General features: G+C 31.1%; 6 protein-coding genes across 6 annotated transcripts; 1 reads left to right on the top strand and 5 right to left on the bottom strand.

Moving 5' to 3' along the window:
* Positions 1-2,345: 2,345 nt before the first annotated feature.
* Positions 2,346-5,923, bottom strand: LOC130944856 (histone H3-like centromeric protein CENH3). Its single transcript, XM_057873421.1, has 7 exons — positions 5,700-5,923; positions 5,557-5,597; positions 4,618-4,678; positions 4,360-4,472; positions 3,585-3,659; positions 3,271-3,346; positions 2,346-2,686 (listed from the first exon to the last, which is right to left on the bottom strand). Exons 1-7 carry the CDS (start codon positions 5,737-5,739, stop codon positions 2,631-2,633), a joined length of 462 nt encoding a protein of 153 aa, XP_057729404.1. The 5' UTR covers positions 5,740-5,923; the 3' UTR covers positions 2,346-2,630.
* A 1,083-nt stretch (positions 5,924-7,006) lies between these two features.
* On the bottom strand, positions 7,007-10,895 carry LOC130946820 (rhodanese-like domain-containing protein 4, chloroplastic). Its single transcript, XM_057875678.1, has 8 exons — positions 10,098-10,895; positions 9,386-9,488; positions 9,219-9,299; positions 8,966-9,040; positions 8,778-8,852; positions 8,242-8,322; positions 7,891-8,085; positions 7,007-7,416 (listed from the first exon to the last, which is right to left on the bottom strand). The coding sequence occupies exons 1-8, from the start codon at positions 10,736-10,738 to the stop codon at positions 7,369-7,371; spliced, it is 1,299 nt and encodes a 432-aa protein (XP_057731661.1). The 5' UTR covers positions 10,739-10,895; the 3' UTR covers positions 7,007-7,368.
* Positions 10,896-11,426: 531 nt separating this feature from the next.
* On the bottom strand, positions 11,427-14,813 carry LOC130944096 (uncharacterized). The gene is made up of 5 exons (XM_057872250.1): positions 14,417-14,813; positions 14,094-14,329; positions 12,531-12,643; positions 12,133-12,273; positions 11,427-12,027 (listed from the first exon to the last, which is right to left on the bottom strand). Exons 1-5 carry the CDS (start codon positions 14,688-14,690, stop codon positions 11,778-11,780), a joined length of 1,014 nt encoding a protein of 337 aa, XP_057728233.1. The 5' UTR covers positions 14,691-14,813; the 3' UTR covers positions 11,427-11,777.
* Positions 14,814-16,262: 1,449 nt separating this feature from the next.
* LOC130943355 (uncharacterized) lies at positions 16,263-16,595 on the bottom strand. Its single transcript, XM_057871197.1, has one exon. It carries the CDS (start codon positions 16,489-16,491, stop codon positions 16,282-16,284), a length of 210 nt encoding a protein of 69 aa, XP_057727180.1. The 5' UTR covers positions 16,492-16,595; the 3' UTR covers positions 16,263-16,281.
* A 2,006-nt stretch (positions 16,596-18,601) lies between these two features.
* On the top strand, positions 18,602-21,757 carry LOC130944156 (pentatricopeptide repeat-containing protein At4g01030, mitochondrial). Its single transcript, XM_057872340.1, has one exon. It carries the CDS (start codon positions 18,763-18,765, stop codon positions 21,622-21,624), a length of 2,862 nt encoding a protein of 953 aa, XP_057728323.1. The 5' UTR covers positions 18,602-18,762; the 3' UTR covers positions 21,625-21,757.
* A 2,546-nt stretch (positions 21,758-24,303) lies between these two features.
* On the bottom strand, positions 24,304-26,901 carry LOC130944988 (abscisic acid receptor PYL9-like). Its single transcript, XM_057873618.1, has 3 exons — positions 26,421-26,901; positions 25,596-25,811; positions 24,304-24,999 (listed from the first exon to the last, which is right to left on the bottom strand). Exons 1-3 carry the CDS (start codon positions 26,562-26,564, stop codon positions 24,784-24,786), a joined length of 576 nt encoding a protein of 191 aa, XP_057729601.1. The 5' UTR covers positions 26,565-26,901; the 3' UTR covers positions 24,304-24,783.
* Between the last annotated feature and the right edge of the window lie 716 nt (positions 26,902-27,617).

A 27,617-nucleotide genomic window follows, 5' to 3' on the forward strand; every position in this document is an offset into this window, starting at 1 on the left:
TTATTTGAATATTGACTTTTAAAATATATTACAGTTATATAAAAAATATTCAAATAATTTAAAAATGTGTTGACCAGAATGTTGTCATATAAATAACACACTTTCACGTATTAATTCTTTATTTATAAAATTTTTTTATCTGTAGTTATATCAAATAATCTAATTTCTAACAAAATCACAAATATTTTTTTTATTTATCTACCAACTTTGTGTTAGTAGTAATAGTTTATTTCGGTGTTATTTCGGCGCTTTTTATTTTTTGTGTGAGAGAGAATCACAAGATGGTGTGAGGAGAGAAATATTTTACACTGCTATAGGTTATATAAATTAGAGACACTCATTTATTTGTATTGTTTTATTTTTTAAACAAATAATCACAAATCGGATAGTTCGATTTCTGTCTTTAAAAATTAAAAAAAATTAATATTAAAATCGGACCATTCAATTTTTATTTTAAAAAATAAAAAATTTTAAAAATATAAACCAAATTCTCTGATTTATAATTTATTTATTTATTTAAATAAATCCAACCGTCTAATTTAAATATTATCAATTAAACAAAAATACCATATAAAAAAAATCTAATCTTCCAATAATAACATATTATATATATTTAATCAATATAAAAAAATAGCCTTATTTCGGGATGAAATCAATCAAATAGTGATGGGCCAAAAAGCAAAGTAGAGGGAATCTTGAAAAGTTTAGAAAAATGGTTTGATATTTAGAATGGAGACAAATAACCACGTGTGCCGTGTGTGCAACGGTCCCTCCTCCTCATGTGTTGTAAAGTTCACAAGACAATGATAACATGATATCATATAGACATTTAAACATATATCAATTTTAGAATTTGGAGTCACTAAAATAAACAAATGTATAAAGTGATATTTCTCTTTTTAAAACAATATCCATGTCATGGGGTGGTCAAATAAAAAATAGACGAAAGGTGGAGAAAAATTCAAAAAAAAATCATATAGGAAATGGTTACATAAAATCTATATATTATGTAACATGATATATGATAAAATACAATAATATTGTTTAATTTATATAGTTAATTTTATTTAATGGAATAAAATTTTGTTGTCAGATAAAAAAAATAATGTATTTGAATAACTTTTATTATCTAAATATACTAATGAATTTGAAAAGTAAAAGAGACAAGTATTTTAAGTTAAGAAAGTGCAATTTTTTTTTTTGATAAATAAGAAAGTGTATTTAAGTAGAATACGTAGGATGCGTATCGATTCAAATATTTATAATAAAATATAAGCATTAGATACCATTATATTCGTTTTGAGTATGAGCGTTCAATTAACAGTTTAACACCGAAATAAGCAGAATTATAGAAGTGCTTTCATGTAATTTTTACTTTATTTTGTAAAAGTTCCTTTTTTTTAGTGAATACTTAATTCAGCCTGATAATTTTTTTTAAAGGATTACCAGAATTTTAAATACAAAAAAAATATTTTGATCTTTGATATTTAATCTCATAAGATTGTTTAATTTTTTTTGTCAATGATCTCTCTTTAAAATATATTTACGTAACACTTTAATCATTAATATATCTTTTATTTAATTTTTATAAGTAAAAATAATTTAAAAATCATTAATATTTTTTAATTTTACACAATAAATTTAGCTAATGTATTTAAAAAAGTAATGTAAAAATAAAAAAAGTATTTAGCTAATGTATTTAAAAAAGTAATAAAAAAATAAAAATAAAAACTAAACGGCCTTGATAAGTATCATTAAAAAAGGAGATTTCCAACAAAAAAGAATTTGTTAATCTTAGTTGGTTCTTAATAGATAAATCAACAGTTTAACATACCATGTAGGTTTATTCCGTTAATACTGATAGAAAATATTAACACAAGGGTTAAGCAATCTCATAAAAGTAAAGATTAAGAGTCGGAAGGGATATTTCTTTTTGTTAAGAGCCTCGTTATCTTTCGAAGTAATTATCAAGAACCGTTTAAGGTTTTTTCTCTTTTTTTTTTTTCCCATGGTATTTCCCAACCCAATAAGAAGGATTAATCCGTCATGGAGCTAAACTTCATTTAAAAATTTACAGCTAACTAATAAATTGCTATATGCATAAAGCAAGATTCGAATCCCAACACTTGCTTAAACGGACTAATGAACTAATCACTAAACCAACCTAACTTGGTTATTTTGCAAAAGTGCTTTATTAGTCTTGTCAAATTCCTTCCAGTAATAAATGAGTATATTCATTAAATCCATACAAGACTATAAAATCAGTTCACATAGTGGATTTAGGGTCATCTGCATTAATATTCCATGAGTTCCTTCAAATAAGTAATAAACATGAATGCCAATAATAGTATTGAAATGTTCATTGTGACAGATATGTTAAAAAAAAATATTTACCAAACATTCATCAATTTTTTTTCCACCCAACGACAGGTTCTCATTTTACAACAGAATCTAACTTAGTATTCACCTACGATAATACATGAGTTAGCCTAATTTTCCTACTAATACTTAATTGACAAATAATGAGTTCAATTTGAGTGGTTTAGAAGTAGCAAAAGCTTCTCTGAAACCCCTTTTGCTGGTGTCAAGATTTTACATAACACCAGAGCATGAAATGTGGCCAATGCTCATCACCAAGGTCTTCCTATCACTCCGAGTCTCCGGGCCAACTCTATGTCCTTTTTCACTGAGGAACCAAAACAGAAAAACTCAGGTTACTGAAAGAAACCATCATGGAAGACATAAATTAATTAACAAACAGCATGAAAGGATTTATAAACTTTTTAAAAGAAAATATGGTTTAACACAGAGCATGTGCAGTTTGAGTTTGGGGCATATTTGAACTATGTGAGTATGCTAATATGACACCCTAGAATCAGATCCTCTAAAGTGAGCAATGTTGTGAAAGTTACGAAATGAAAAATTAGTCACCCCTAGATTAATATTTTTCATTTTGTATCGCTCTAATCAAAATTACTCAAAGGTGATCAATTCTTCACTTTACACGTGACTCAAATGTAATTTACATGATCTTCTTACTAATGTTCCTAAACTATACAACAACAACAACAACAAAGCCTTGTCCCACTAAGTGGGGTCGGCTGTTCCTAAACTATATAAGGTAAAAAATATTTTATTCATCAATAGCCAAGGGAGAAATCATTCATCACCAATAAAATCAGCAAAATATATGAAAATATAAATTCATGGCTGATATGATTGTTAATGAAAGGAAAATTAGAGGAATGCACAGAGCATTTGTCGACTTACTGAGAGTAACACGCTTTGCATGGATAGCACACAACATTCCATCTTCAAACAAACGAACCAGATGATCCTCAGCTGCCTGCAAGATTGTTAAATGAGAACCGATGGAATGAATATGTTATGTTGTAAACTCGTAATAGACTGAGCAATTTGAAACTTTACAAGGGTATTATCCAAAATAATATTCCAAACACAGGGAAGCAAATTATTTCCCACTCCTTTTCCCCCCTCCATTTTATTCTATCCTTTTTCATTCCAAAGAAAATATGATTAAATTTGGCAGAAAACTTGGCTTGAGCATGGAAAAAGTTGCATACTTCTTGAAGTGCTACCATGGCTTCAGCTGTCCAGCGAGTGACCTCCGTAGATAGTTGGTTTGTAATCTGTTTGACCTGCAGCAAAAGTGAAAACATTATGACAAAAAAGAGAACAAGCTTCCCCAGAATTTAAATCAGCCAAACCTGTGACATATTTCAGAAATATAATTGAGATACTAATACTGTAAATAGCACAATCTTCAAGCACTTTCATGAGAAAAAAAGGTGAAACAAAGTAGAGCAAGCAATCTACAAGTCTTATTTTTAATGTGATTCCAAGTGTCAATCAAAACAAATTTTCTTCCAAACTTTGCTTCGGATAGAAAGTGATCATGATGAAAACACAGTTGAAGTAAAATAGTGTTAGAGTATCCTCAGGAAAATCTAAGTATTAGTGCAGTAAGTATATCTCTCTAATTTTCGTTTTAGCCCTCATTGGTGGTTTAAAAATTAGCACTTAAATCGTTCTTGCGGCCTCTAACTTTTATATGAATATAAAGGAGCAAATAGACACTCAAATTAGTTCTCACATCACTTAATCTTTAAATGTATATATTTAGACACAAATTTAGTGCTTAAACTGATCAGTTTACCGTATGGAAAACTAAATTGATAGCGAAAGAAAACATTACATGTTCCTGCGAATGGACAAATTTGATCATTTACTTAATCTTCATTGCATTCACCAGATGATGCAGAAATGCAGATATACAGAGGCCACAAAATTTAAACTAAAAACCATGTGCTATTAATTAAGGAAGAGTCAACAACTCACACATCTCATGAAGGGGGCAGCTGGGATGAGTAGGTTGAAACTCTTCTGAAATTTACGAATCTCACGAAGGGCTACTGTTCCTGGCTTATTACGCCTTTTCTTAGGTGCTGCTGCTGCAATTTTTCAATTTGTAAACACAGAAGACAAATGACAAAACATTCAAAAACCACAACTAAACATAAGTATGACCAAAAAAAGGAAAGCCAAAAGAAATGTGATATCAAACATGGAATTCCTTATGAAATAATGTGCACATACATCCTCGTCCCGCTTCTGGTTCCTGCTCCTCTTCTCCATCCTCCCTCCTTCTGCTACCAGACTTCCAAACATTCAAATGGAGAAAATAAATAAATAAAGAAACATGTGAAACAAATCAGTTCCATCAAAAGCAAGGTAACATAAAAGCGTCAAAATCACCTAAAACTAAGAATTTAACATTTGACACAACCTCAATATAAAATCTAATCACAAATATATTCACCTAATTGAAGGCATTTAAGATTTTAACATAATTACCTTAGAAGTCATACGGAAATAACATTTCTATCCAAAACAAAAAGTAAAGTAAAATAAAATTCATTGATAATGGCAAATCATGCCAGTAGAGACATCATCGAAAGCTATAAATTTTGTCTGAATTTCTGACAAAAACATGTAACTATCAAAATCTGTTTCACCCAAGATATCCAACACCAACATCAGTGACTAATCCTTTTGGGATAGGAGCTTCCCTAACCAGGTAAACCTGACACGAGACACTCTTCAACACACATCGCCAAGGATCAAACCCCTCACAAAATTCTTAAGGAATTCAGCTAGTTACCTCATTAAAAATTAAAAATAAAAACCCTAAAAGTAAGACTTTGTATATACCTACGCAAACTATGTTTGAAAATCATAAAAAAAGAACAAACTAAGTCAGCATCTAGCTCACATAATATCAACACATCAAGCAAATCGGGTATTTTCAAGTAGAACTAAAAAACATGTAGATCTAATGAAAATTCATAAATTCGAAGCAACAATAGCATAAAATTAAAATCAAACTCACTTCAAAAACTAGTTCAAATAGAACCAAAACCTCAGTGACCAAACCCTAACTAAGCCTAACACCAGGAGAGTTAACATTCAAACTAACACACACAAAATGAAACGAACTCAGAGAGAGAGTGAGAGAGAGAGAGAGAGAGAGAGTACCGCTTGCGATGGACTTTGTGATGGTCTTACTTTTTTCTTACCTGAAAATTTTCACATTACACAAACCAAATGAAAATGAAATTGAACACTGAAACTGAAATTGAAATTGAAATGAAAAAAGAGAAAAGGTTAAAATTTGGTACCTTTTTGACTAGGTGTTGGAATACGCTTCACTCTTGCCATTAGAAGGTTGTCAAGAGCGAACAGACTCCGCAACGGCCACCGGCGCCGGTGACCAAACCAGAGAACGGCGACGACGAGGCAGCGCTGCAGAGTGAGAGAGGTTGACAGAGGGGTTTCAGTTTTTGGGGTTCTCTTTTTTTTTTTTTAAATTATCTTTTTTTTTTTGTTTTCCATAAATTTTGTAATACTGAATCGCGCGGTTTCTTTCTCTTAAATTAACTTTCAAAAACAAAATAATATCTCTCCCCTCCGTTTGACCGTTACTCAATTTCTATTTTCTCCCCTTTTTTTTTTCTCTAAAAGGGTTATATTGTAATTTACCTTTCTATTAATTTGATATTGCAATTTTTGTTATGTATATAGTTTTAACCTCTTTTTTTTTGTATTTTTTAGTTCTACGAGTAAAAAATCAATCTCTTATAAATTGAATCTACATTTTATTTAAGTGTCTAACTGATTAGTTATTTATTGTATAAAGTAAAATTTAAACATTCAACAAATATTTAAATGAACAAATTGAGTTAACCATTCGATTAATTTAAATTATTTTAGTTAGATAATAATTTAATGCACTTAACCCTTAATATTTGAGTTAGGAAAGCTTTAGAATTTAAGGTTTATGTATAGAATGTGTAACAAGCACAAGAAAAGCTAGGTTAATTAGACATAGATTTTTTTTTCAGGATAATTAAAGATAGACTTCCTTAGGAAAGAAATAGAGAAAAATTTAAAGACAAGTAAAATTTATTATTTTTGGCCAATATTTTTGATTATCGGTCTAATTGTTTTAGTTTAGCAATTTAACAATATATTTTTAAGTTTTTAACTTATACTTTTAAATATTATTGGCTAGCTGTTCATAAAAATAATAAATTATATTGACTTTTTAACATTTTTTATAGTAATATTAGTAGTTATAATATTTGTATTAGGTGAATTGAGATTGAAGTCTTCGTCTCTGATAATTTTCTCTTTAATTATTGATCCCTAATTCAATAATAATGAAATTTATTTCTCTATGGTTTAGTGTTGTTAGAAATAAATTATATTTGTGAATTCATTGTTAACTTGTATAGTTCCATTAATTTTACATGTTAGATTGAAAACGAGTAGATCACTTCATAAATTTTTTCAAATGTGCAAATTAATCATATTAACAATTTTGTTGTCAACCATTAACAAAGTTTAAAATGTCAAAATTGCATATTAAAACATTAATGTAAAGTTTAAAAGAATATAATATACTTGTTTTGTGTAAAATTAACACTTGAAAAAAAAAGTTTAGGAATCAATTTGCATATTTTTCAACAAGAAGCAGCTACCCTACTACCACAAGTCTTGAATCAAATACATTGCAAAACTATTTGTACAACAAATCTTATTTGATTACACCAAAACTAAAAAGAGGTAATATTATACAAAATCCCAACAAAAACTACTACATAAGTGTACCAAGTATACCACAAATACAAGGATATTCATAAAAAGACCATCAAGTCCTTACAAACTTGTAGCATGGATCTTATCTTCAACTATTAAGAATTTCTTGGAACATCATTGGTTGTAGTATTGTATAGCTCTTGATACACTTGCTAGAATCTTGATTATTTCTGACAATTAATTTGTATATTACGGCTGTGAAGGGGTAGGAGATGTTGGAGGCTTGAAATCAGGATACTGCAAAAATAAAATTTACACAGTATTCAAGGACATTTCAATATAGGCGAGTGAGTTTTTCGGGATACTAGGGTTTATGATTTAGGATTTAGATACGTTAGTTAGAAGAATATAGATCTAAACTCCATTTAAGAATCTGTTGTCGTTAATAGGTTGTTGTATACATAAGGCGGAATTCAAACTCTTGATGCTTGCAGACGAGTGAGCTGACTACTCACTTAATCTAAGTTGGTTATAATAATTCCCTAATTTGATCCAAGGTTAATGCACAGATGACAATATGTGTAGGTCATAATCATTGTGATATTAGCCAATGACAAAAACAATTATTTGTCACAATAATCTTGTAATAATATTCTAATTCATAGCTCATACTCATACTAGAACAAATTAAAATATATATGGCCATCAAAACCACACAGAATCAGCATAGAAAATTAAAACTTCAAGAGTGCAAAGGAGCTAAGACATTACATGTGGATATGGAGATTGTGGTCTTGGCAACACTGGAGACGATTCATCCTTGTTTTCAGTTTCTGGAACCATGTCTACTTTCGACTCGGCAACGTTGTCAATAGTAGCTTCTGCTTTCTGTACAGTGCTACTTTCTGTTGGTTCCGGAAGAGCCTTGTCTTCAGTGGAGTCTGGTAGAAAAGCCTTTCCAATTTGCTGATATATGAAAGCATTAAATTCAACGAGATTAACACGAAAATTTCGAGAATTAGATATAATATATTAACTAACTTGCATGTATCAAAATAGATCTTATCAAAACAAATAACTATGGCTCATTTCTCAACATAAATCAAGAAAAATCTTAAGTACCTTTACTTCATCAACAAGCTCTTTAGGAGCAACCTTGGTGTTCAAGAACTCATCTAGCTGCCGTAGTGTTTGCTTTCGATCCTACAATTAAACAATCAACCAATGCTATAGCTTGATTGCTTGAGGACTTAACAAGCATAAATAAGAATAAATCTTAACTTTGACAAAGCCTGATTCCACTAGGTAAGGTCGGTTACATGGACCAAAGACATCTCTATGTGACAAAGTTTTACATGGGCTATTGCAGGCCTAACACAAACCTAAATGAATCCAAAGACGTCATTGGGATGCAACAAAGTTTTATGTGGGTTGTCGCAAGCCTAACACAACCCTCCTTGTTGTATTGCATTCTAAATTAGATTTAGGGTCCTTTCTTGAATACATAGCTACATGCTGAATATGTTCCTCCATTGCTTTATAAATTGACTTAATGTCTCAATAGACTCAAACTAGAGGAGGAAGTATAAAATGAATGCATAGACAATGACATAAGCTGAAAAGCTCATGTATGGAGCAACCGAAAAAAAACTACTTACCTCAGCAAATAGAAGCTTCTTGCTTGCAAACTGAACAAGTGCAGCTGATCCTAATACTTGGAGAATTGTTTCTATCTACAAACAGAGTAGAATCATCATCAATAAGTAATTCTATTTTAGTAGAATCACGCAACAACGGATTTTCTTCTAAGGGAAAATTTTGTAAGTAAAAAGCTCATCAGATCAACCTCAGTGAAAGCCAAGAGGCCGAGGCCGGTAGCTGCAGCAATTCCAAGAGTAACAGCCAAGCCATCAGAAGTATCCTGCAATACAGCACCCTTTAACACCTGATTTCTCTCCAAAATAATTTCAATTGAGCCTTAAATTTAACAGAAAGCATGTTCCTACTATTAAGTAAGCCAAAAAGTTACTCTAGTATTTTTCATATGCATATGATCATCGAAAATTATAATCGAAATGAGGTTAATCCCAGATACATACTCCTATTGCATCAGAGATAGCTTCTGTCAGATTGCCAAAATCCAATGCTTTCCGTGGTTCTTTCCATGGAAGACCACTGTTCTGCATATTAATTCCAATCATTGTCAGTGTATTTATCAGCAGAGAAAAAATTAAATAAATTACACACGAGTGGCGACAAGAAATACCGTCCATCCTCTAGGTCCTTCTGCACCATCCTTAATGGCGTAAGCAGCTTTGAATCCATTATCTGTGACCAGTTGTGCAACCAGTTCAGAGTTCCCATCAAATCTGGCTTCCATCACAAACTTCACTCAATCAGCTTCAGAGTTCAGATACATTCTTTTGCAAAATGCAAGCAGAAAATTGTGTTCTGGTTTAATATAATTGAATCCTTAAGTTCAAATATTAAACCTTCTCACTAGAGATGCAACGTAATCTGTAACATAAATCATCACATCCAAGTATGACTATGCAACACATGATCATACTAATCAGCAAAGATTCATCAACAGGTGTAATCATCAACTCTAGCTTTGAGATCATCAAAACTACAACATTGAAATATAACTTCTAGCTCTATTTATTTTGGCTTTCTTTTTCCTTAGTTGCGGACCATATCACATGATATGCCACAACAAAAATTCAATTTACAATCACAAAAACAATTAGACACCACAAGGTATTCATTAGTGACAGCAACCGCTATTTAGAACCCGTGGAAATTGGAATTTGGAAATACTTATGTCCATGCTTGGTCCAAGTTATGGCCTATTAAATGCATCATAAGAGCATAAAACAGCATATGAATCTCAGAGAATTCTTGAACTTTCTTTTTATGCATACTAAAGAAAACAAAACAAAACCAAACCAAACAAAGTTTTTTTCTTTTTTTCTTACTTGTCCAAAATGAACAATGTGGTATTCTCAGGTTCCTTGAACTTCAATGCAAGCTTCTTCAAGAACACTGGCTTATCATCATCACCACCCTTGTAAGTAATTGACACCAATTTCTTCCCCAAACCATTAATATCTGGTGTTCCAACTTCCCTAATCTCCACAGCTTCTCTTATATCAAGCAACTGAGCATTCAAATCAGCACCAAGTTTTTCATATGCATTCTTTGCTGACTCAACACCCCATGGTTTAGGCTTCTTGAGAACCTGAAACAAAACCAATGGTACTGCAAAAACAGCAACACCTCCAAAAACAACAAGAGGGTTCTCTGATGCAAAATTAAGAAGATTCTCCACAACCCCATTTGCATCAAAGTCCCCAGAACTACTGAAATTCAAAGATTGCCCCAAAGCTTCCTCATATGTGAGTGCAGTAGCAGAAAGTTGTGCAGTACTGAAAATTGATGCTGCTGATTGAAGGAATAGAATTTTTTTATGGTTTCTAGTTCTGGAGATCGAAAAGTTTGAGACTTTGCATGCAGAAATTTTTGGGTGTGTTGAAAGTTTGTTGGGTTGTTTTGTTCTGTGAGAAAGAACAGATGTTGTTGGTGTCAAGTTTGCAACAGTAGCACTGAAAGCCTCCATGGCATAATTGTTACTAATTCCTATGTCACAAAGACTCTTATGTGATTCAATCAAAGTGTGTCAGGGTATAACATATGGGAATTCTTTAAGGATCAAGAGGGTATTGTTGTTGTTTTGGAAAGTTTTGGAAAAATTGGAAAGTTTGAGTAGTTGACAAATTTTAAGGTAGTGTGTTTGGAGGTGGCTTGGTGCAAATAAGGTTGGGTGTCAGGTAGGTGATGACGTGTACAGGGATAGAAAAACACACCAATGGTTGTTTGACAAGTGGAGATTGCGGATGAGATGAAGCTGATGAGGATTGAGTTGAGGTTTCATGATTTCATCTTTGATGAAATTGTGTGCTTGGAAACGTGTGAAAAATGTGCAAAAACTTTGCAGTATTATCATAGCACCTTATCAAATAATAATAAAAATAATCTTCACTACAAAATTAAATAAAAAGGGATGTAATAGGCACTCTACTGGTAATAATAAAAAAACAATAACAATAATAATAATAGTAATATTAACTTTTCTATATAAAAAAAGAATAGTACTATTAAGTATTAACTTTGCTTAGCGGTTATTCTAGTACCATTTTAAATAGTCAGTATTAGAGGCTTAGAACATGTTTGGTATCCTAGGAGACAGAACAATATGAATACTTCATGTGAAATTCTTTATTTCAAATTTTCAATTCGTTTCCTTTTTAAATTTAAAATGTTTATAACAAGAGTGCATTAGATGAATGAATGGCCATTCAGGCAGGGGTAAGATTATTAATACAAAAATTCTGAAAAAAAAAAATTATAAGCTGCAAATTGCTCTGGTGTTTTATGCTTTGAGCTTGTTACAACAGCACACCCCCAATAAATATAATTTCTTAGTACATTAGTATTGACTAACTTCTGCTAACAGTATAGGATTTTTCACTCTGAACTATAGACATTCATGGAATCTTACCATGGGAGGTTTAAGATTCTCCAAGGTAAAATTCTAAAAATTGTTAAAGTATTTGGTGAGCCGCATGCCTGTTTAGCAAATCCAACTAAATCATGAACTAAAGGGATGAAATCCTGGGAGCTAGAATCTCTAGCAGTCCCTTTGGGTTGTCAACATGAACCCAATGACCAGAATTTGGAAGAAGACTGAAAGAAACTTTTCCAAGAGACTCGGTTGCTTCCCTATTCGCCAGTTTTTGGATCCGCTCAACAGCATCTTCGTCCCACCTGTCACTTTTTTCGGCACGAACAATTATTATTTCTGTACCTTTGGGAGGGTTCTCTAATAGATTCCAATAGGACTTTTCCCTACAATGAATATGTAAAATTCAGGATTGTTAAATGGATGAATATCAAAGCAAAATTTTCAGAATATATGAATAACAAGACATTCAGTTAATCTGCTTGAGTTACCAATAAGAATCAAACATCTGCTGAGCATTTTGAAGATCAAATACCCAAGTTTCATGATCATCAACTTTCTTGAGGTTTGTGCCTATCCAGTCTGACAATGCCTTAGAGTAACCAAGTCCTAACAGATGATTAACAAGCCACCTGAAAGAGATGCAAACCACATTTAAGTAACTAGAATGATGATTGGGGCTGAGAAATATTTTCTCATATTGTAAATTTGTGATAAAATGTTCAATTAAGATTGGGCAAAATCACAAGGTAAATTCAATTCACATTCAATAGGCCATCGATTCTTTTAGACTCTAATTATATATTTTTGACAGCCAATACAAATGATGGCATCATCAAAAGAAAGAAGAATGAAATATGATGTCCTAAGTCCAGCGAAAGAGTCTTACTTCCGAGAAGGTATTCGTGATGGCAAACTTTGCAAGGTCCTTAAAACATCCCGAACTTCTTCATTACTATTTAGAGGGTTCACTTCTCCAGGGACAGAGTCCAATACCCAGAGCTGTTCTTCAGCAACAATAGAAAATTCTTAAAAACAATATATTGAAACTGTAGTATCCAACAGTAAAATTCTAAGCACTAGATAAATAAATCAAGTTCACTTCAAAGTTTTTGCAGAACAGATAAAGGATAATAGTTTAAACAAAAAAAGGATATTACATTATTTGGCTTAACTGCAAATTATTCAATTTAAAATCTATAATAGTTGGGAATCAAAATACTGTACAGCACAAGAAACAGTATACAAGGAAAGACAGTTGAAATGTAGAGACAGTGATTAACAATATATTTGCTACTACATAAGTCTCGAATTATTTCATTTCCACTCCTGAGGATATGGATATTACATAATATATACTTCACATAGAATTATTCTTCTTCTTTTTCACTTTGGCCAAACATTAACACATTGAAGAAGATGAGTTTCTTGCACTAATCCAAAGTAAGAAAAAACCCTGCAAGTGCAGCCATTATTTCATACACGTAAAAAGACAAGTGTTAGGCAGTAACATGGACACATGCTGCCTTGGACTATATTTCCTTAATCAGTAATGGTACTTGCACAGGACAGAAGGCCCATGAAATTCAATTAGACACCCTGATAACAAAGGGCCAAAATCCGACAAACATTGAGCATTATCAAACAAATTCATAGGGATGAGGTACCACCGTTTTTTATTCTAAACTGCAGTGAGGTGCTTAAAGTGACAGCGGAGTCAATAAGGCAGCTGCGCAAAATTTTGTTCAACAACCAATTTAAAGAAATATGAAAAGTTCAATGTGTGGTTTGTCTATGATATCAAGCTTAGGGATGCAATAATAGAATTGCAGGACAATATCTTAGTCCCAGCATATGGAATTTTCGCTAGGAGAAGTTTATCCTAAGAATGACACCAAAAATGCTTATATTGCTAATATCAGTTATTCAACATTGGAAATTTAAGGTCTACTCAAGGACTAGTTCCATATAAGGGATGAAAATGTAGACCAAAGAAAAAGGTGAAGAATGATACAATGATTTGTACTCTTTCAAACTCACATTCCAACTCATAGACAAAACAAGGAGAAAATTCAAGGTTTCATAGTATTTCAGTGTATTTCTTAGCTTGGCTATACAATTTGTGTGCTTTTGCAATGAGTTGGTATGTGAGTTTGAAACGGTACAAGCCATTGTATTGTTTCTCTTTCTGAAGTTTACTAGGATTCATGAGATGCTTCCTAAAGTGTAAGTGTTTGGAAGAATGTCTATAAAACAAACAATCGTTATGCAAATATTAACCCAAAACGAGATTGAAACTCCCGACACTTAACTTAAGCAAGCGAGTGAGCTGACTACTTAACCAATCTAAGTTAGTTACTTAATTAGAGGCATTTAAAATGCTACAATTACAAAATTCTAAAATTTACTATCCATATTCCATCCTCCACCGTGATTGTTTGGAAAGACAAACCTGTTTAGGGCACAAAGCTGAATCTCCATATTCACCGCGGCTACAACTCTGAAGAAACTGCAAAGCAACCTTTCCACCCATGGAATGACCAATCACAACCTCAGGCCAACGCCATTCCTCAGCCTTCACCAAATCGGCCAAATCCTTCGCCGCATTTTCCATATCGTGTGGCGGATCCAGTTTCCTCTCCGCCGATTTTCCGTGATTCCGCATATCCACCATCACTGTCCTCCAATCTGCATACAAAAATAAAAAAGGTTAAATCGATGGATTCAGAAGCTTCGAGATCCGAAAAGTGAGAGAGAAAGAGAGATTGAGATTACTGGAGGAAGGAGAGGAATTGGAGAGAGAAGCGAGGAGGTTGCGAGAAAAGGATCTCCAGTTTCTTGAGGATCCGAGGAAGCCATGGATGAAGAAGGCGGTTGAAGTGTAAGGTTTTTCAGGATGAGCTCGCAGCTCTTCGTAGGCTATGGTTTCTAGCCACCTGGTGGTGGTGGTGGTGGCGCCGCCGTGTTGACCGGCGAGAGTGGCTGAGTTGTGGAAGCGAGTTAGGAGGAGACGGCAGCTGCTGCGTCTGAGTGAGATAGCTGCGGCCATTTTTCGATTTTCTTTTTTTTTAATTATTTTTTATTTTTATTTTTTAAAAAAATAGTTCAATCTGTTGGGCCAATAGAACAAGAGAATGGAAAACGGTTATTCAGTTCAGTTCAGTTCAGTTCAGATTAGGGAAGCACAAGTGAAGTAGAAGTGGTGTAGAACATATTACTATATTTTATGATTTGCAATATCCACACAAATGTTATTAACTTTATATTATTCTTGCTCAAAATTCACCCCATACTTTTTATTTTCATATAAAGTTAATATTTAAAAATTATTAGATAATTTAATAAATTTAATTAAATTATTAGCTAATAATTTAATTATTAATTTTATATGTATTAATTTATATATAAACAACTATAGGTAAGTCTTTAACCTTTATCATTATTCTTTACGGATTTTATATTTGATATATTTTAACATCAAATGAAGATTGGGCAATTTGGTGTGGTAAGCAAGTGATCATGTTAAAAAACAAATAAATCTAAGTTTCATAATGTAAATAAGAATTTCTCTTTATATAATGCATTTGAATTTTGGAGCCTTGAATTTTGAAGTATGTAAGAGTTAAGCTATGATGATAATATTGGGCATGACAAGATTGATACTAACAACGGATCCAATTTTGGATATTTTTGTTTTCAGAATTAATTTTTTCTATCTAGTCTAAGTAAAAGTTTGAACTACTGAAAAGATGAAATTTAGATAAACAGTTTAATTAAGTTTTTTTTTAAATAATTTAAACAATAAATAGTTATATTAAAAGTAATTTATAAATAAATTATTTTGTATTTAGATTTTTAGTTTTAAAAATGTTTATTTTATAGAAATGTGATAAAAAATAATAATATTATGAGAAAAGTCATTTTTTTAATTTCTCTATAAACTCCTAAATAACTTTTAAAAAAGCTGTAATTTGATTTTAAAAATTATACTAGACATTAATACTATTATTTTTCATAAGTCAAAATCTAAAAAAAGTTACGTCTAAAACAAACGGGCCTATCAACTAACCAAATATGAATAATATTAAATACAACAAATATATAACTATAAATATTATGTATAAAGAATTATAGATGTTAAATTAAATAAAATTTTAAATTATTATCTTCTTAATATCACTATTTATTTTTAATTGGTTTAATCTAAAAAATTTAATCAAGTGCCATTTCATTTAAGTATTTAAATGAATTAAAGTAAATTTGCCATAATCTACACCTTAGATAGTATTAGTCGGGGATTTAGATTTTTTAAATTTTGAATTTTAATTTTAGAGGATAAAATGTGATCTTTTATTTTTAAATATTTTTTATATTTTTTTTTGTCTCATTTATAAAATAAATAATAAATTATATATAAATTATATATTTTTGAATATTTTATTATATTTTTTTTGAATTACAATATTTACTTAAACGAATTAGTGAACTAGAAAACTGAGTAGACCAATCCAACTTGATTAAAATATATATAAATTATAAAATCATTCTTAATACCTAAAAAACCAGAATCTAGAAAGGAACCAATAATGTTGTACAAAAATGTAAGAATAATAATGGGAGGTTGAACTTATGAATTATGATTAACCCAAGTACATGTGAATACCAATGGCTAACAAGAAGATACAAATGAGAGCAAAGTAGATGATAGAATGAACAACAATGGAGGCACCACTTGTCTGGAAGCTCCCAAACTCCACCATCTTGTTCCTCCCTGGAATCTGAATCAGCAACCCTGGTGTCAACAGAATAAACAGCACTACTGACACAAAAATTGGACCCCAATCTGCCATTACAATCTTCTCTTCTCTCCTATTATCTCTTCTTCACACTCTAATGAATCTCTAATGTGTGGTTGCTCCCTTTTCAATGTGTATTGTAAAATGGTGTTGGGTTGGTGAGGGCAATGAATGCACATGGGAGTGGGTCTTGTTTAAAAAGGAAATAGTGCTAAAAGAAATTGGTATTTATAGGTCAAAAATTAGTTATTAAATCAATTATTTGTATCAAATGTAAAATAAATATAAAAAATAAATTAAATAATATATATATTTATATATAAATATAAATATAATTATTTTATTAGTCTTTATAATTTTATTAAATTTATAATTAAATTCTTGTTTTTTTAATTAAATTTTTATATTATTTTTAATTTTATAATTAAATTTTTTTACATCAAAAAATATTAAAATTAACCGAATATTTTTTTAAAAAAATATATGGTCAAAAATCTAATTAAGTTCTTAATTATGGATATATTCGATTTGAAAGAAAATATTTAGTTAATTCTAACAAATTTTATACTAAAAAATATCTAATTATAAAACTAAAGGTAATATAGAGATTCAATTAAAAAAAATATAAAAATCTAAAAATTTAGTAAAATTATAAAGATACAAAAGTAATTAAAAATATAAATATATAATGGTTAAATTTATAATAAAATTTTTTGTGTGTATATAATATTTTTAAAATCGATACATGTTTCTGTGTGACACATTTAATATGTGTTTTGAAAAAAATATATATATAATGTTTTTTTTCATATTGTATATATCTTACAAATATTACAAATAAACAATAATAAATAGTTTCAAATATTGAAAAGTACATATTAAATTTACTTTAACAACTATTTTACTAGTTATAAAAGGTGAGGGTGGTGGAGTTTTTGGCACAAGGGACAAGAAATTGATGAGTAAGAAAGAGTGAAAGTTTGCAAAACAAAATCAAGTGATTCTGAATTTCTGATTTCAAATTTTGTTTTACAACTCATATCCACACGTACAGCACTAATCTGTGTTAGCTGGTTTAGCAACTAAAGTTTATAGATGTTATATTAAAAAAATAATAATAAACCACTAAAAATGTTTTTTGAATCACAAATTATTAACAAAGGTACTATTTACATTGTTAGCGATAAAAATATCTATAAAATATTTCAAAAGCAATAAAAAATATTCAGCCATTAAATTTATACTTTTGCAAGCATAATTAAAAGAATATACATCTTTATTTTTAAAATAAAAAATGTAAAGTCAAAATTTTGTTTCGCTTTTTTTAATAGCTAGTTACTTAATATTCTCAAAATAATTTTGATAAAATACACAAACAATTTGTTAAATACAAAAATCATTTAACACTTATAAAAATTTTTTTTCTTCATATTTTAAAATATTTTAAGAATAATTTGTCATTAGTAAATTCGAAAACTATTTTTGTCAATAATTTAATAATTCTAGAGACATTTTAATAGTTTACTCTTCAAATAAGTGATAGATAGTTGGTAAAATAAGTCTATAATTTTCCTTAAGAAGTATACACTTGATGATGGAATTTCTCTCTTTGTTCTTGATTTTTTTTTTTCCCAGCTACGCCACCATTCTTACATGTGACAAAAATACATAAATAAAATGTACAAGGAAATAACATGGCCTATATTAGTCGTGAAATTTCATAATATTATAATATGATATTTGACAATATATATTGTAAAACATTTACTAATTTTTAGACTTTGTTTAATCAATGATTTAATTTTTTGTGCCATATATAATATATAAAAAATATTATTCGTATACAAAAATCAACCACCAAATATTTATGTATAAATATATATGTAATTTAATTTATTTTTAATATATATTTATATTCTAATATACATTTTATCTTAAAGATTAATTTTAATGGCTGATTTTAGTATAGCATAAATCCGTACATAGTCGATAATATATTCTATCATGTAAACGGAAGTAATTAACTTTTCCACTGTCTAAATAATAAAACAATTTTACACAATGTAGAAATTAAGCTCAATCATTTCGTTCAGAGTTTAAAGGGGGAAAAATGTTAATTAAGAATTTCTCCTCTTGAATCAAGCTTGGCCAATAGAGTTTCCTATGAATGACAATTCACTTTTTCTTAGGATAACCTTATCCACAGAAACAACTCAAGTTCATGCACCCCAAGTGTTTGTAAAATGTTCCAAGAATCAACTGATGAAAAAGTAACATATAATTGCTATTTCGAAGTTTATCATACATACACAGTTCCAAATTCCAATGGCATCTTCCATCATCTCACAGTACCATAGCCTTAAAGATAATCATAATCCATTATCTTTACATCATCTTGATCCTTATTATGTTCATAACAACACACAAATCCTTAGAAGCCATTCATCATCCACTTCAATTTCTGTTGGAGTGTTAGATAAGAAGCCTCATTTTTCTGATACCCTATTTGCCCCACGAAACCTTTCTCCATGCTTTCACTTTTTGGATGAATTGTGTGAGATAAGGGATTTGAATTCTGTGAGGGAACTACATGCACAGATACTGAAAATGCCAAGAAACAAAGGTGGTAGTAGTAGCTTGGCCACAATAGATGAAACCGTTATGAGATACTATTTGGAGTTTGATGATTTTGTGTCTGCAATAAAGGTTTTCTTTGTTGGTTTTACGAGGAATTATCTTCTATGGAACTCTTTCTTGGAGAAATTTGGAAGTTTTGGAGGTGACCCTTATGAGATTCTTGATGTATTTGGTGAACTGCATAAGAAAGGTGTTGAATTTGATAGCATAGCTTTCACTGTTGTTCTGAAAATTTGCTTGGTTTTGATGGATTTGAAGGTTGGATTAGAGATTCATGCTTGTTTGATAAAGAGAGGATTCCATTTTGATGTGCATTTGTATTGTGCATTGATCAATTTGTATGAGAAGTGCTGGGGTGTAGATAGAGCATACCAAGTGTTTGATGAAGCGCCCCAGAAAGAAGATTTCTTGTGGAACACGATAATTATGGCGAGCCTGAGGAGTGAGAAGTGGTTTGATGGCTTAGAATTGTTTCGCGGCATGCAGTTATCTTCGGCTAAAGCCACCGGTGGCACCATCGTCAAGGTGCTGCAAGCATGTGGAAAATTGAGAGCTCTCAACGAAGGGAAACAAATTCATGGATATGTTTTAAGGCGGGGATTAGTGTCGAACATGTCCATTAGCAATTCCATAATTAGCATGTACTCTAAGAACCATAGTCTTAAAATGGCTAGAACATTTTTTGATTCAATGGAGGATTATAACTTGTCATCTTGGAACTCAATTATTTCATGTTATGCTGGTTATGGCAACTTGGAAGATGCCCTGGATATCTTCCAAGAAATGGAAGCTTCCGGCATTAAACCAGACATTATAACTTGGAATTCTCTTATGTCGGGTCTTCTTCTTCAGGGTTCATACAAAGCTGTTCTGGCCAATTTCCAGAGCCTGCAAGTCGAAGGCTTGAAGCCGGATTCGGGCTCGGTAACTAGTGCACTACAAGCAATTATTGAATTGGGTATCTTCAACTTAGGGAAAGAAATTCATGGTTATCTATTGAGAAACAAGCTTGATCATGATGTTTATGTTTGCACTTCATTGATGGATATGTATATCAAGAATGATGAGTTACATAAAGCTCAAAAAGTGTTCCATCGCACAAAGAACAAAAACATTTGTGCTTGGAATTCATTGATATCAGGGTACTCCTTCAAGGGCCAGTTTAGTGATGCTGAAGAACTATTGAACCAGATGGAGAAAGAAGGTATAGAACCTGATATAGTTACATGGAACAGTTTGATTTCTGGTTATTCAATGCATGGCCGAAGCGAGGAAGCTATGGATGTGATTAATAGGATGAAGAGTTCAGGATTTTCACCTAATGTGGTTTCATGGACTGCAATGGTATCCGGCAGTTCTCGGAACAAAAATCATATGGATTCCATCCGGTTTTTCGGCCAAATGCAAGCACAAAATGTAAGGCCTAATTCTACTACTATTTGCAGCTTACTTCGAGCTTGCTCCGGCCAGTCGCTTCTAAAGAAAGGCGAAGAGATACACTGCCTCTGCATAAGACATGGATTTATAGAGGATATGTACATAGCCACAGCACTCATTGACATGTATAGCAAGGCAGGGAAGTTGAAAGTAGCATGCGAAATTTTCGGAAGAATAGAGGGGAAAACACTTCCTTGTTGGAACTGTATGATGATGGGATATGCTATTCACGGCCACGGTGAAGAAGTAATTTCTCTTTTTAACAAAATGCTCAAAACTGGTATCATTCCTGATTCTATTACCTTCACAGCTCTTCTATCCGGCTGCAAGAATTCAGGTCGAATCAATGATGGATGGAAGTACTTTGACAGTATGAGTACAGATTACAACATTGTTCCATCAATTGAGCACTATTCTTGCATGGTGGACCTTCTTGGAAAATCTGGTTTTCTTGATGAAGCTCTGCATTTCATCCAAACTATGCCAGTAAAGCCGGATGCTAGTATCTGGGGAGCTCTTCTTGCTTCCTGCCGAAATCACAAAAACATTATGCTAGCCGAGACTGCGTTGAGGAATCTGTTCAAGCTAGAGCCTTATAATTCTGCCAACTATGTTATAATGATGAACATATATTCGGCTTTAGGCAAATGGGACGACGCGCAGCGCCTTAGAGACACAATGGTTGCTGCAGGGTTGAAAAGCCCTGGTGTTTGGAGCTGGATACAGGTAAATCAAACTACTCATGTGTTCTCTACAGAAGGGAAATCACATGGAGAAGAAGGCGAAATATATTTCGAATTATATCAATTAGTTTCTAAGGTGAAGAAGCTAGGATATGTGCCTGATATAAGCTGTGTGTATCAAAATATTGACAACAATGAAAAGGAGAAGGTTCTTCTGAGTCACACTGAGAAGCTAGCTATCACATATGGACTCATGAAAACAAAAGGTGGATCACCTATCAGGGTAGTTAAGAACACAAGAGTTTGTCAGGATTGTCACACATTAGCCAAGTACATTTCTTCGGCCGAAAATCGCGAGATTTTGCTCCGAGATGGCGGCCGTTTTCACCATTTTGTGAATGGAAAATGCTCCTGTAATGGTTGTTGGTAACAATAAGCACAAGCAGATCATTCTTTTTCTTTGTTCATATTCTCATAGCACACCATATTCTTTTGTATGCTATGTGTTCATGATGGAAAAAAAACCTAAACTAAGGGATGAGCATGTTTTTTGGTTTTTCACACTAAATATTGGTGTAATTTGTTTTTGTGTAATACTTTTACATACATATACGGTAATTAGTATCAAACCCTCTTTGATATTGGATAATGTTACGATCTAATTAATATTGCACTGCTTAATTAGTTGGTTAGCACGTTAGAATTTGTTGAAAATATAAATAAGAGTTTAATTAAGTTAAGTTAGTCTATTAGTTTGTTCACTAATATGTTTAAATCACGAATAGAGTTCTGATTCGTGACAGATTAGTGTTGAGGAATACTGTGAAAAATTCGTTAGCAAATGACAAACTCTTAAACGGAGTTTTGATTCATGACAGATTAGCGTCACAAATTAATATTAAAAAATACCGTAAAAAATTAAGAATATTGAATCTCGAATAGAGTTGTAATAAATAATGAATTCATAAAAAATTCATTCTCTCAAATACAACCTTCACCTGAAATGGCTTACTTTTTGTTGGTTTTATTTGATTAACAGTTTGAGGAGTTTAATTAGCTACCAAGCAGATTAATTATTAAAGCTTGTAATTAATGATGTATTATCTATATTTACTCATCTACCATATATGAGACAAAATAAACACACTTAACATTTTTTAATCATGCCCATGTAAGTAAGAATGAAGATACATGCATATAACTCATTTGGGAGTCACACTCAAGATATTGGATGGAGAGTGGTATATGTACGTGGCAATTGAGAAAATTGAGTGGGGAGTGGAGTTCATGGATAATAACAGATTAAATTTTCCACCATAAAATCAATCATGCATTTAATCATATAATAATAGCCACTAAGTAGCGTGTAAATCTATCATGTACATGTATGTCCCATAAAGATCGCATCATGTAAGTAAAGTAAATAATGTAGCAACTAAATTGGTTGGTCGAAAATTTATTTGGATTTGTGGAGTAATCAGCTCACTCGTTCGTTTAAACAAGTGTTTGGAGTTTGACTTTTACTTTTATACATACAATAATTTATAGATCTATAACAAATTAGTCTTTGATGTGTTAAACTTAAAAATACCGTAGATTAAAAAAATAGTTAATCAAAAAGTCAATTTACTAGTAAATTTAAGTAAATGTAAAAAATTTAAATCTTATTTTATACGTAATAATTTATTGGTTAAGGATACATTTTTAAATAAAGTTTAAATAAACACGAGATTAACGGATATTTTGAAAAATTAAAAAAAGGGGTAAATAGTGTAGCTAAACGTTATTAAAAATAATAAATAAACTAGTACATTATTGATTCATTTTTTTTTCTTTTTTGAAAGAAAATATATATAGCATGTTTGGAAATTTATTAAAAAAAATAGCAATCTGATTAAGAGGTTTAAATATTATAAATATTACTTTTTTTTAATTCCAATCATTCATATAAAATATAATAAAATAGATATTTAAGATTGGTCTAATTAACAATTAATAAAAGGTATTTAAAGATGAGTTGTATAAATACCCTCAATCTTAGATAATTTAACCTGGTATTTATTTATTTATTTATTTGTGCATATGGCTAAAATTGCCACTACCAATGCAAGACAAAAAGATGGTATTCCTAAGAAAACACTCATTCCTACAAATTGTGATTGGCATGAGTGAGACACTCCAACCCTTCCACTTAAGGAAATGAGTGAAGTCTTTTTCACTCTTTCTTCTATTGGAAATAAATCCTCTCTCAGAAATTTATATAACTTAATCATATGCTAATTTTTACCAAATTCTTTTACAAACCCTTTGTTTAAGCTTGCAACTTTTTCTATTAATATTAATGATAAAAATCTAAGCATGACCAAATTTGTATAAAATTATCACATACATCTAAGAACTATTCATCCTCTCATATGCATCATGTGGTAAACATTATAGGGTAAATTATCCATTTCTTATAGTATAGTGTATACCATAAAATGTATCGACAGAAAATGCAAACTAATTAAGTTGCACTATATTCCACACATTTTGTCATTGGATAGATTATTGTTTTAGTCTTAAATGTTTAATGTTTAAAATATTATAATTTTATTCCAAAAAATTCAAATGGACTAAATACTATCACATTATTAAATATAGGTTAAATATTTAACATTGTTAGTACTTAGTACAAGAGTAAAAATATTATTGAAAAATTAAACAACTTTTTCTTCTTTAATATATATGTAAATAGTTTAGTACTATAATTTTAGAGCTAAGGAAAAAAGTCAAAAAACTAATAATAGGAACAATATTATGTCCAATTAAAACCTTTTTTCAAACAAACATAAAATATTTTAAACATTATGAACAAATAAACATTAAGGATTAAAATAATTTTTTACCTTGGCTATTACTGAAGCTCAAACCATGGTTTCAACAAAATTGACAAAATTTACTAGCTGTAAATTTTTTCCTTTTGTTTTTAAAAATAAAAAAAAAAAGAAAAAAAAGAAAGAAAAGATCCTGCAAACTATAAATCAAGCATGCCCCTATGTGAATTTGATTGGCTATTCTAAAGTCTAAACATAACCCTAAAGAGGGAAAAATTTTGGAAAAAGAGATGCTAACAAAAGGTACAAAACTCGTACCAAATTAACAAAGCAATATCCATTAAAATATTGCTATAGTTGCTAATGAAACACAAAACATGCAAGGTGAAAAGACTAAAGAAAATGTCTCCCTTCTCCAACAAAAATATTTACAGAATTAAGTGTTGTAACACACCAAGATGATGATGATCATCATCCACTAAACCCAGGAAGAAGAACATAAGCAAAGAAAATGCAGCTTCCCCATTACCATCTCTAAGTACTCATCATTTGAAGCAGGCGAAAAAAGAGAAACTCGGCTTCGGAAGAGGATTACAGAGCTAAAAACTTTTAGGAGAAATGGTAACAGGGGACCATTATCCGTGATTATAGAAGAAAAAACATCCAAAACTTCTGCGGAACATGGAAAGTATTAGCTATACTCTTAACATGTCTCCACCACGGATCGTCTAAACCATTGAACCCCAACTTCTTTCGACCGAGGAGGTACTTAGTTACTGGTTGATTGGATCGGTTCGGCCCTGCACAGCCATTCTTTCTGAGACATCAGCCAAAGAGCTAAGGTTGCACCTGATCAAGGCCTCCACAAAGTAGCAAGTTTCGTCCTTGGTGTTGCCATCGGGCACATCCACGACAAACGATTCGATCACCATTGTACCAGGTCTTCCTTCAATGACCTCCGGATGAACTGTGATTATGGAAGAATAGTTCTGCATATTCGACAAAACACGATTAATATCGTAATAGAGATAAACATAAACATATATCAAAACATTGTAGTTTGTGAATCCAACTTTACTTCTATAGTAAGTCGAAAAAAGAAAGTCAACAAAGATTGCAAATACAATACAAAACGAATCATAAACCCAAAAGATTCAATACCACTGACAAATAGGAGCTCCCGAAATCCAAATCCTTTCAACACATTCCCTATATACATGATAGGAGAGGCAGGTCAATGACAAAATTTTCTTCCCTTTTCAGGAAAGAAAAGTCAACCATGATCATAGAAACAATGAAGTAAGATCCCAAAAATTCAATCAACCATTATCTTTTATTCATCACTATGAAAATTTAGTATACCCCTGAAAGTGATAGATAAAAAGGAAATAGAGTAAACAACAAAAGCAGGCAAATGATTTATTTGCCATCTCCAACGCTTATTCGCATATCGACACTCTTACTCGAACCAAGTTCTAGATTTCCAATATTGAACCTATATAAGAAGCTAACATATTGGTCATCATAATGAATCTAAGAAAGAAGCATAAAACAAATGAGGAAGAACAAAGTTTCATAGTCATACCCTCAGCCTGTGATCACCTCCAACAATTCTTATGCCAAGAATGTGTTCTTCATCATCAAGTTGTTCTAACCTCTCAGTGCTGGTTGTAGCTGGAAGACCAGATTTAACATTCACTTCTCTAACACTACCAATGCCAAGATCCCCTTGCATGATACACCTGCTAACAAATGGTTTATATTTCTGAGGTTGATCAAATCTTCTCACCAGAGACCACACCTAAACAGAGAAAAATAAAATAAACCAATCAGATCAATCAATAATCAATAATCCATTGTGTTCTCTTTTTTGCTACAATAGTACAAAGTTCACACAATAATGAAACATGTCATCAAATAATCATAAAATCTTAATTGTTTACTGAAAAAACAACACTGCAAAGAGCTACAAGTTAAAGAGTGTAGTAAAGATGTGAAACTCAAATAAGTAATACATATAAAGAAATCAAGCTTTACACAAATTGATTTTTGATCTTGAGAAATTGGATATGACACCAAAGTTCCATTGAAATCCACATAAACCACCACAAACAAATCGAAAACTTCCATTCATGAGCTGAAAAAAACCAACTTTTACAGCACCCCATCAATTGAAATGTCAGAACCTCATAACTAACATACCAAGATGGCTTAAATATCATTGAAAACCAAAACAAGTCACCCCAAAATAGCACATAGTTCAGATCTCTCTTCAAACAAAACCCAAGACAAAAAAAAAATCATTTTTTCCCTCTCTCACAGAACAAATCACAAACACCTAACAGACAAGACAAAACCCAATTCAGAACCAAAAGAAACTGATCCAAAAAGAAGAGTAACAACAACTCACAAGATGAACAGGAGCTCTTATGTGTTTGACAAGTGCAGAAGTGCACTGGTTGTCCCTAGGTTCATGCCTATGGTGCCTCCTTATGTACTGTGCTTCAATGGCACCATAAGCTTCACCACCACCACCACAACTACCGTTCATCATCACTCACTTTTCTTTCTTCTTCTTCTTCTCTATCTATCTCTACCTATGTAGTTGCTGTTGTGTGAGTGTGTGAAAAGAAAGTTGGTTACTTTCTTTCTTTTTGATGCTTATCTGAATTGTGTATATCTATCTATATATCTATGTATGTGTGTTTCTGAACTTTCCCTCTGATGGGTGTTATTGTTGTTTCTGTTTTTTCTCTTTTTCTCTCTCTGTCTTTAACTCTTTTTGCCTATTAGATATGGCAGAGGCAACAAGTGGGGTGGGATAAGCTTTGGTTCCACAGAGAGAGAGAGAGAGTGAGTTTGGTGTAAAAAAGTGACAACCTTAGCTTAGCTTGGCAGTCTAACAAAAATTCATGAATCCACCGACAATGTTCTTATTTTAATGTCTTTTAATATTTTCTATTTTTTTGTTTAATTTCTTCTATGAATTAATTAATCTGTTATAGTTTTTCTTTTCACAGTATCTCTTATTTCAACAGAAATAAAGATTAATTTGTTGCGAATATGAGTTTTATTAAAAGGTTTGACCAATAAATTATATAAAACGAAGAAATAAATTTAGCATTTGACCAATTTAGATTGATTATTAATTGGTTATAATTAAGATAAAAATTCAGGTGAAGTCAATTTTATGTGAAGTTAATACCTGAGAATCATTAAATAAAAATTTAGTCAAATCAATCAAATTATCTCACAACTCTCAAATATCAATTTAACGTAAAATCGACTGCACCTGAGTTTTTACCTACCATTAAACATAGTTTTAATTTGGTTTAGTAGATAGTCTTTTGTATGGGTTATTGTTATTCTTTTCTCTATGGATTAAATTAATGGTATTGGAGAAATATTATTAGAAATTTGACTAATATGATTTAGAAGTATCAATTAAAGAACAATTATATATATATATATATTAAAAATCAATTGTCATATAAAAATATATATTTGGTATTTTATAAAAAAAAATTATACTGTAAATAAGTTTAATTATTTATTTATTATAATATTTTATTATAACAAATTTGATTTTTAGTAGTTAATTATTTAG

This window comes from Arachis stenosperma, chromosome 8, assembly GCF_014773155.1.
Source record: "Arachis stenosperma cultivar V10309 chromosome 8, arast.V10309.gnm1.PFL2, whole genome shotgun sequence".
Classification (NCBI taxonomy): Eukaryota; Viridiplantae; Streptophyta; class Magnoliopsida; order Fabales; family Fabaceae; genus Arachis; species Arachis stenosperma.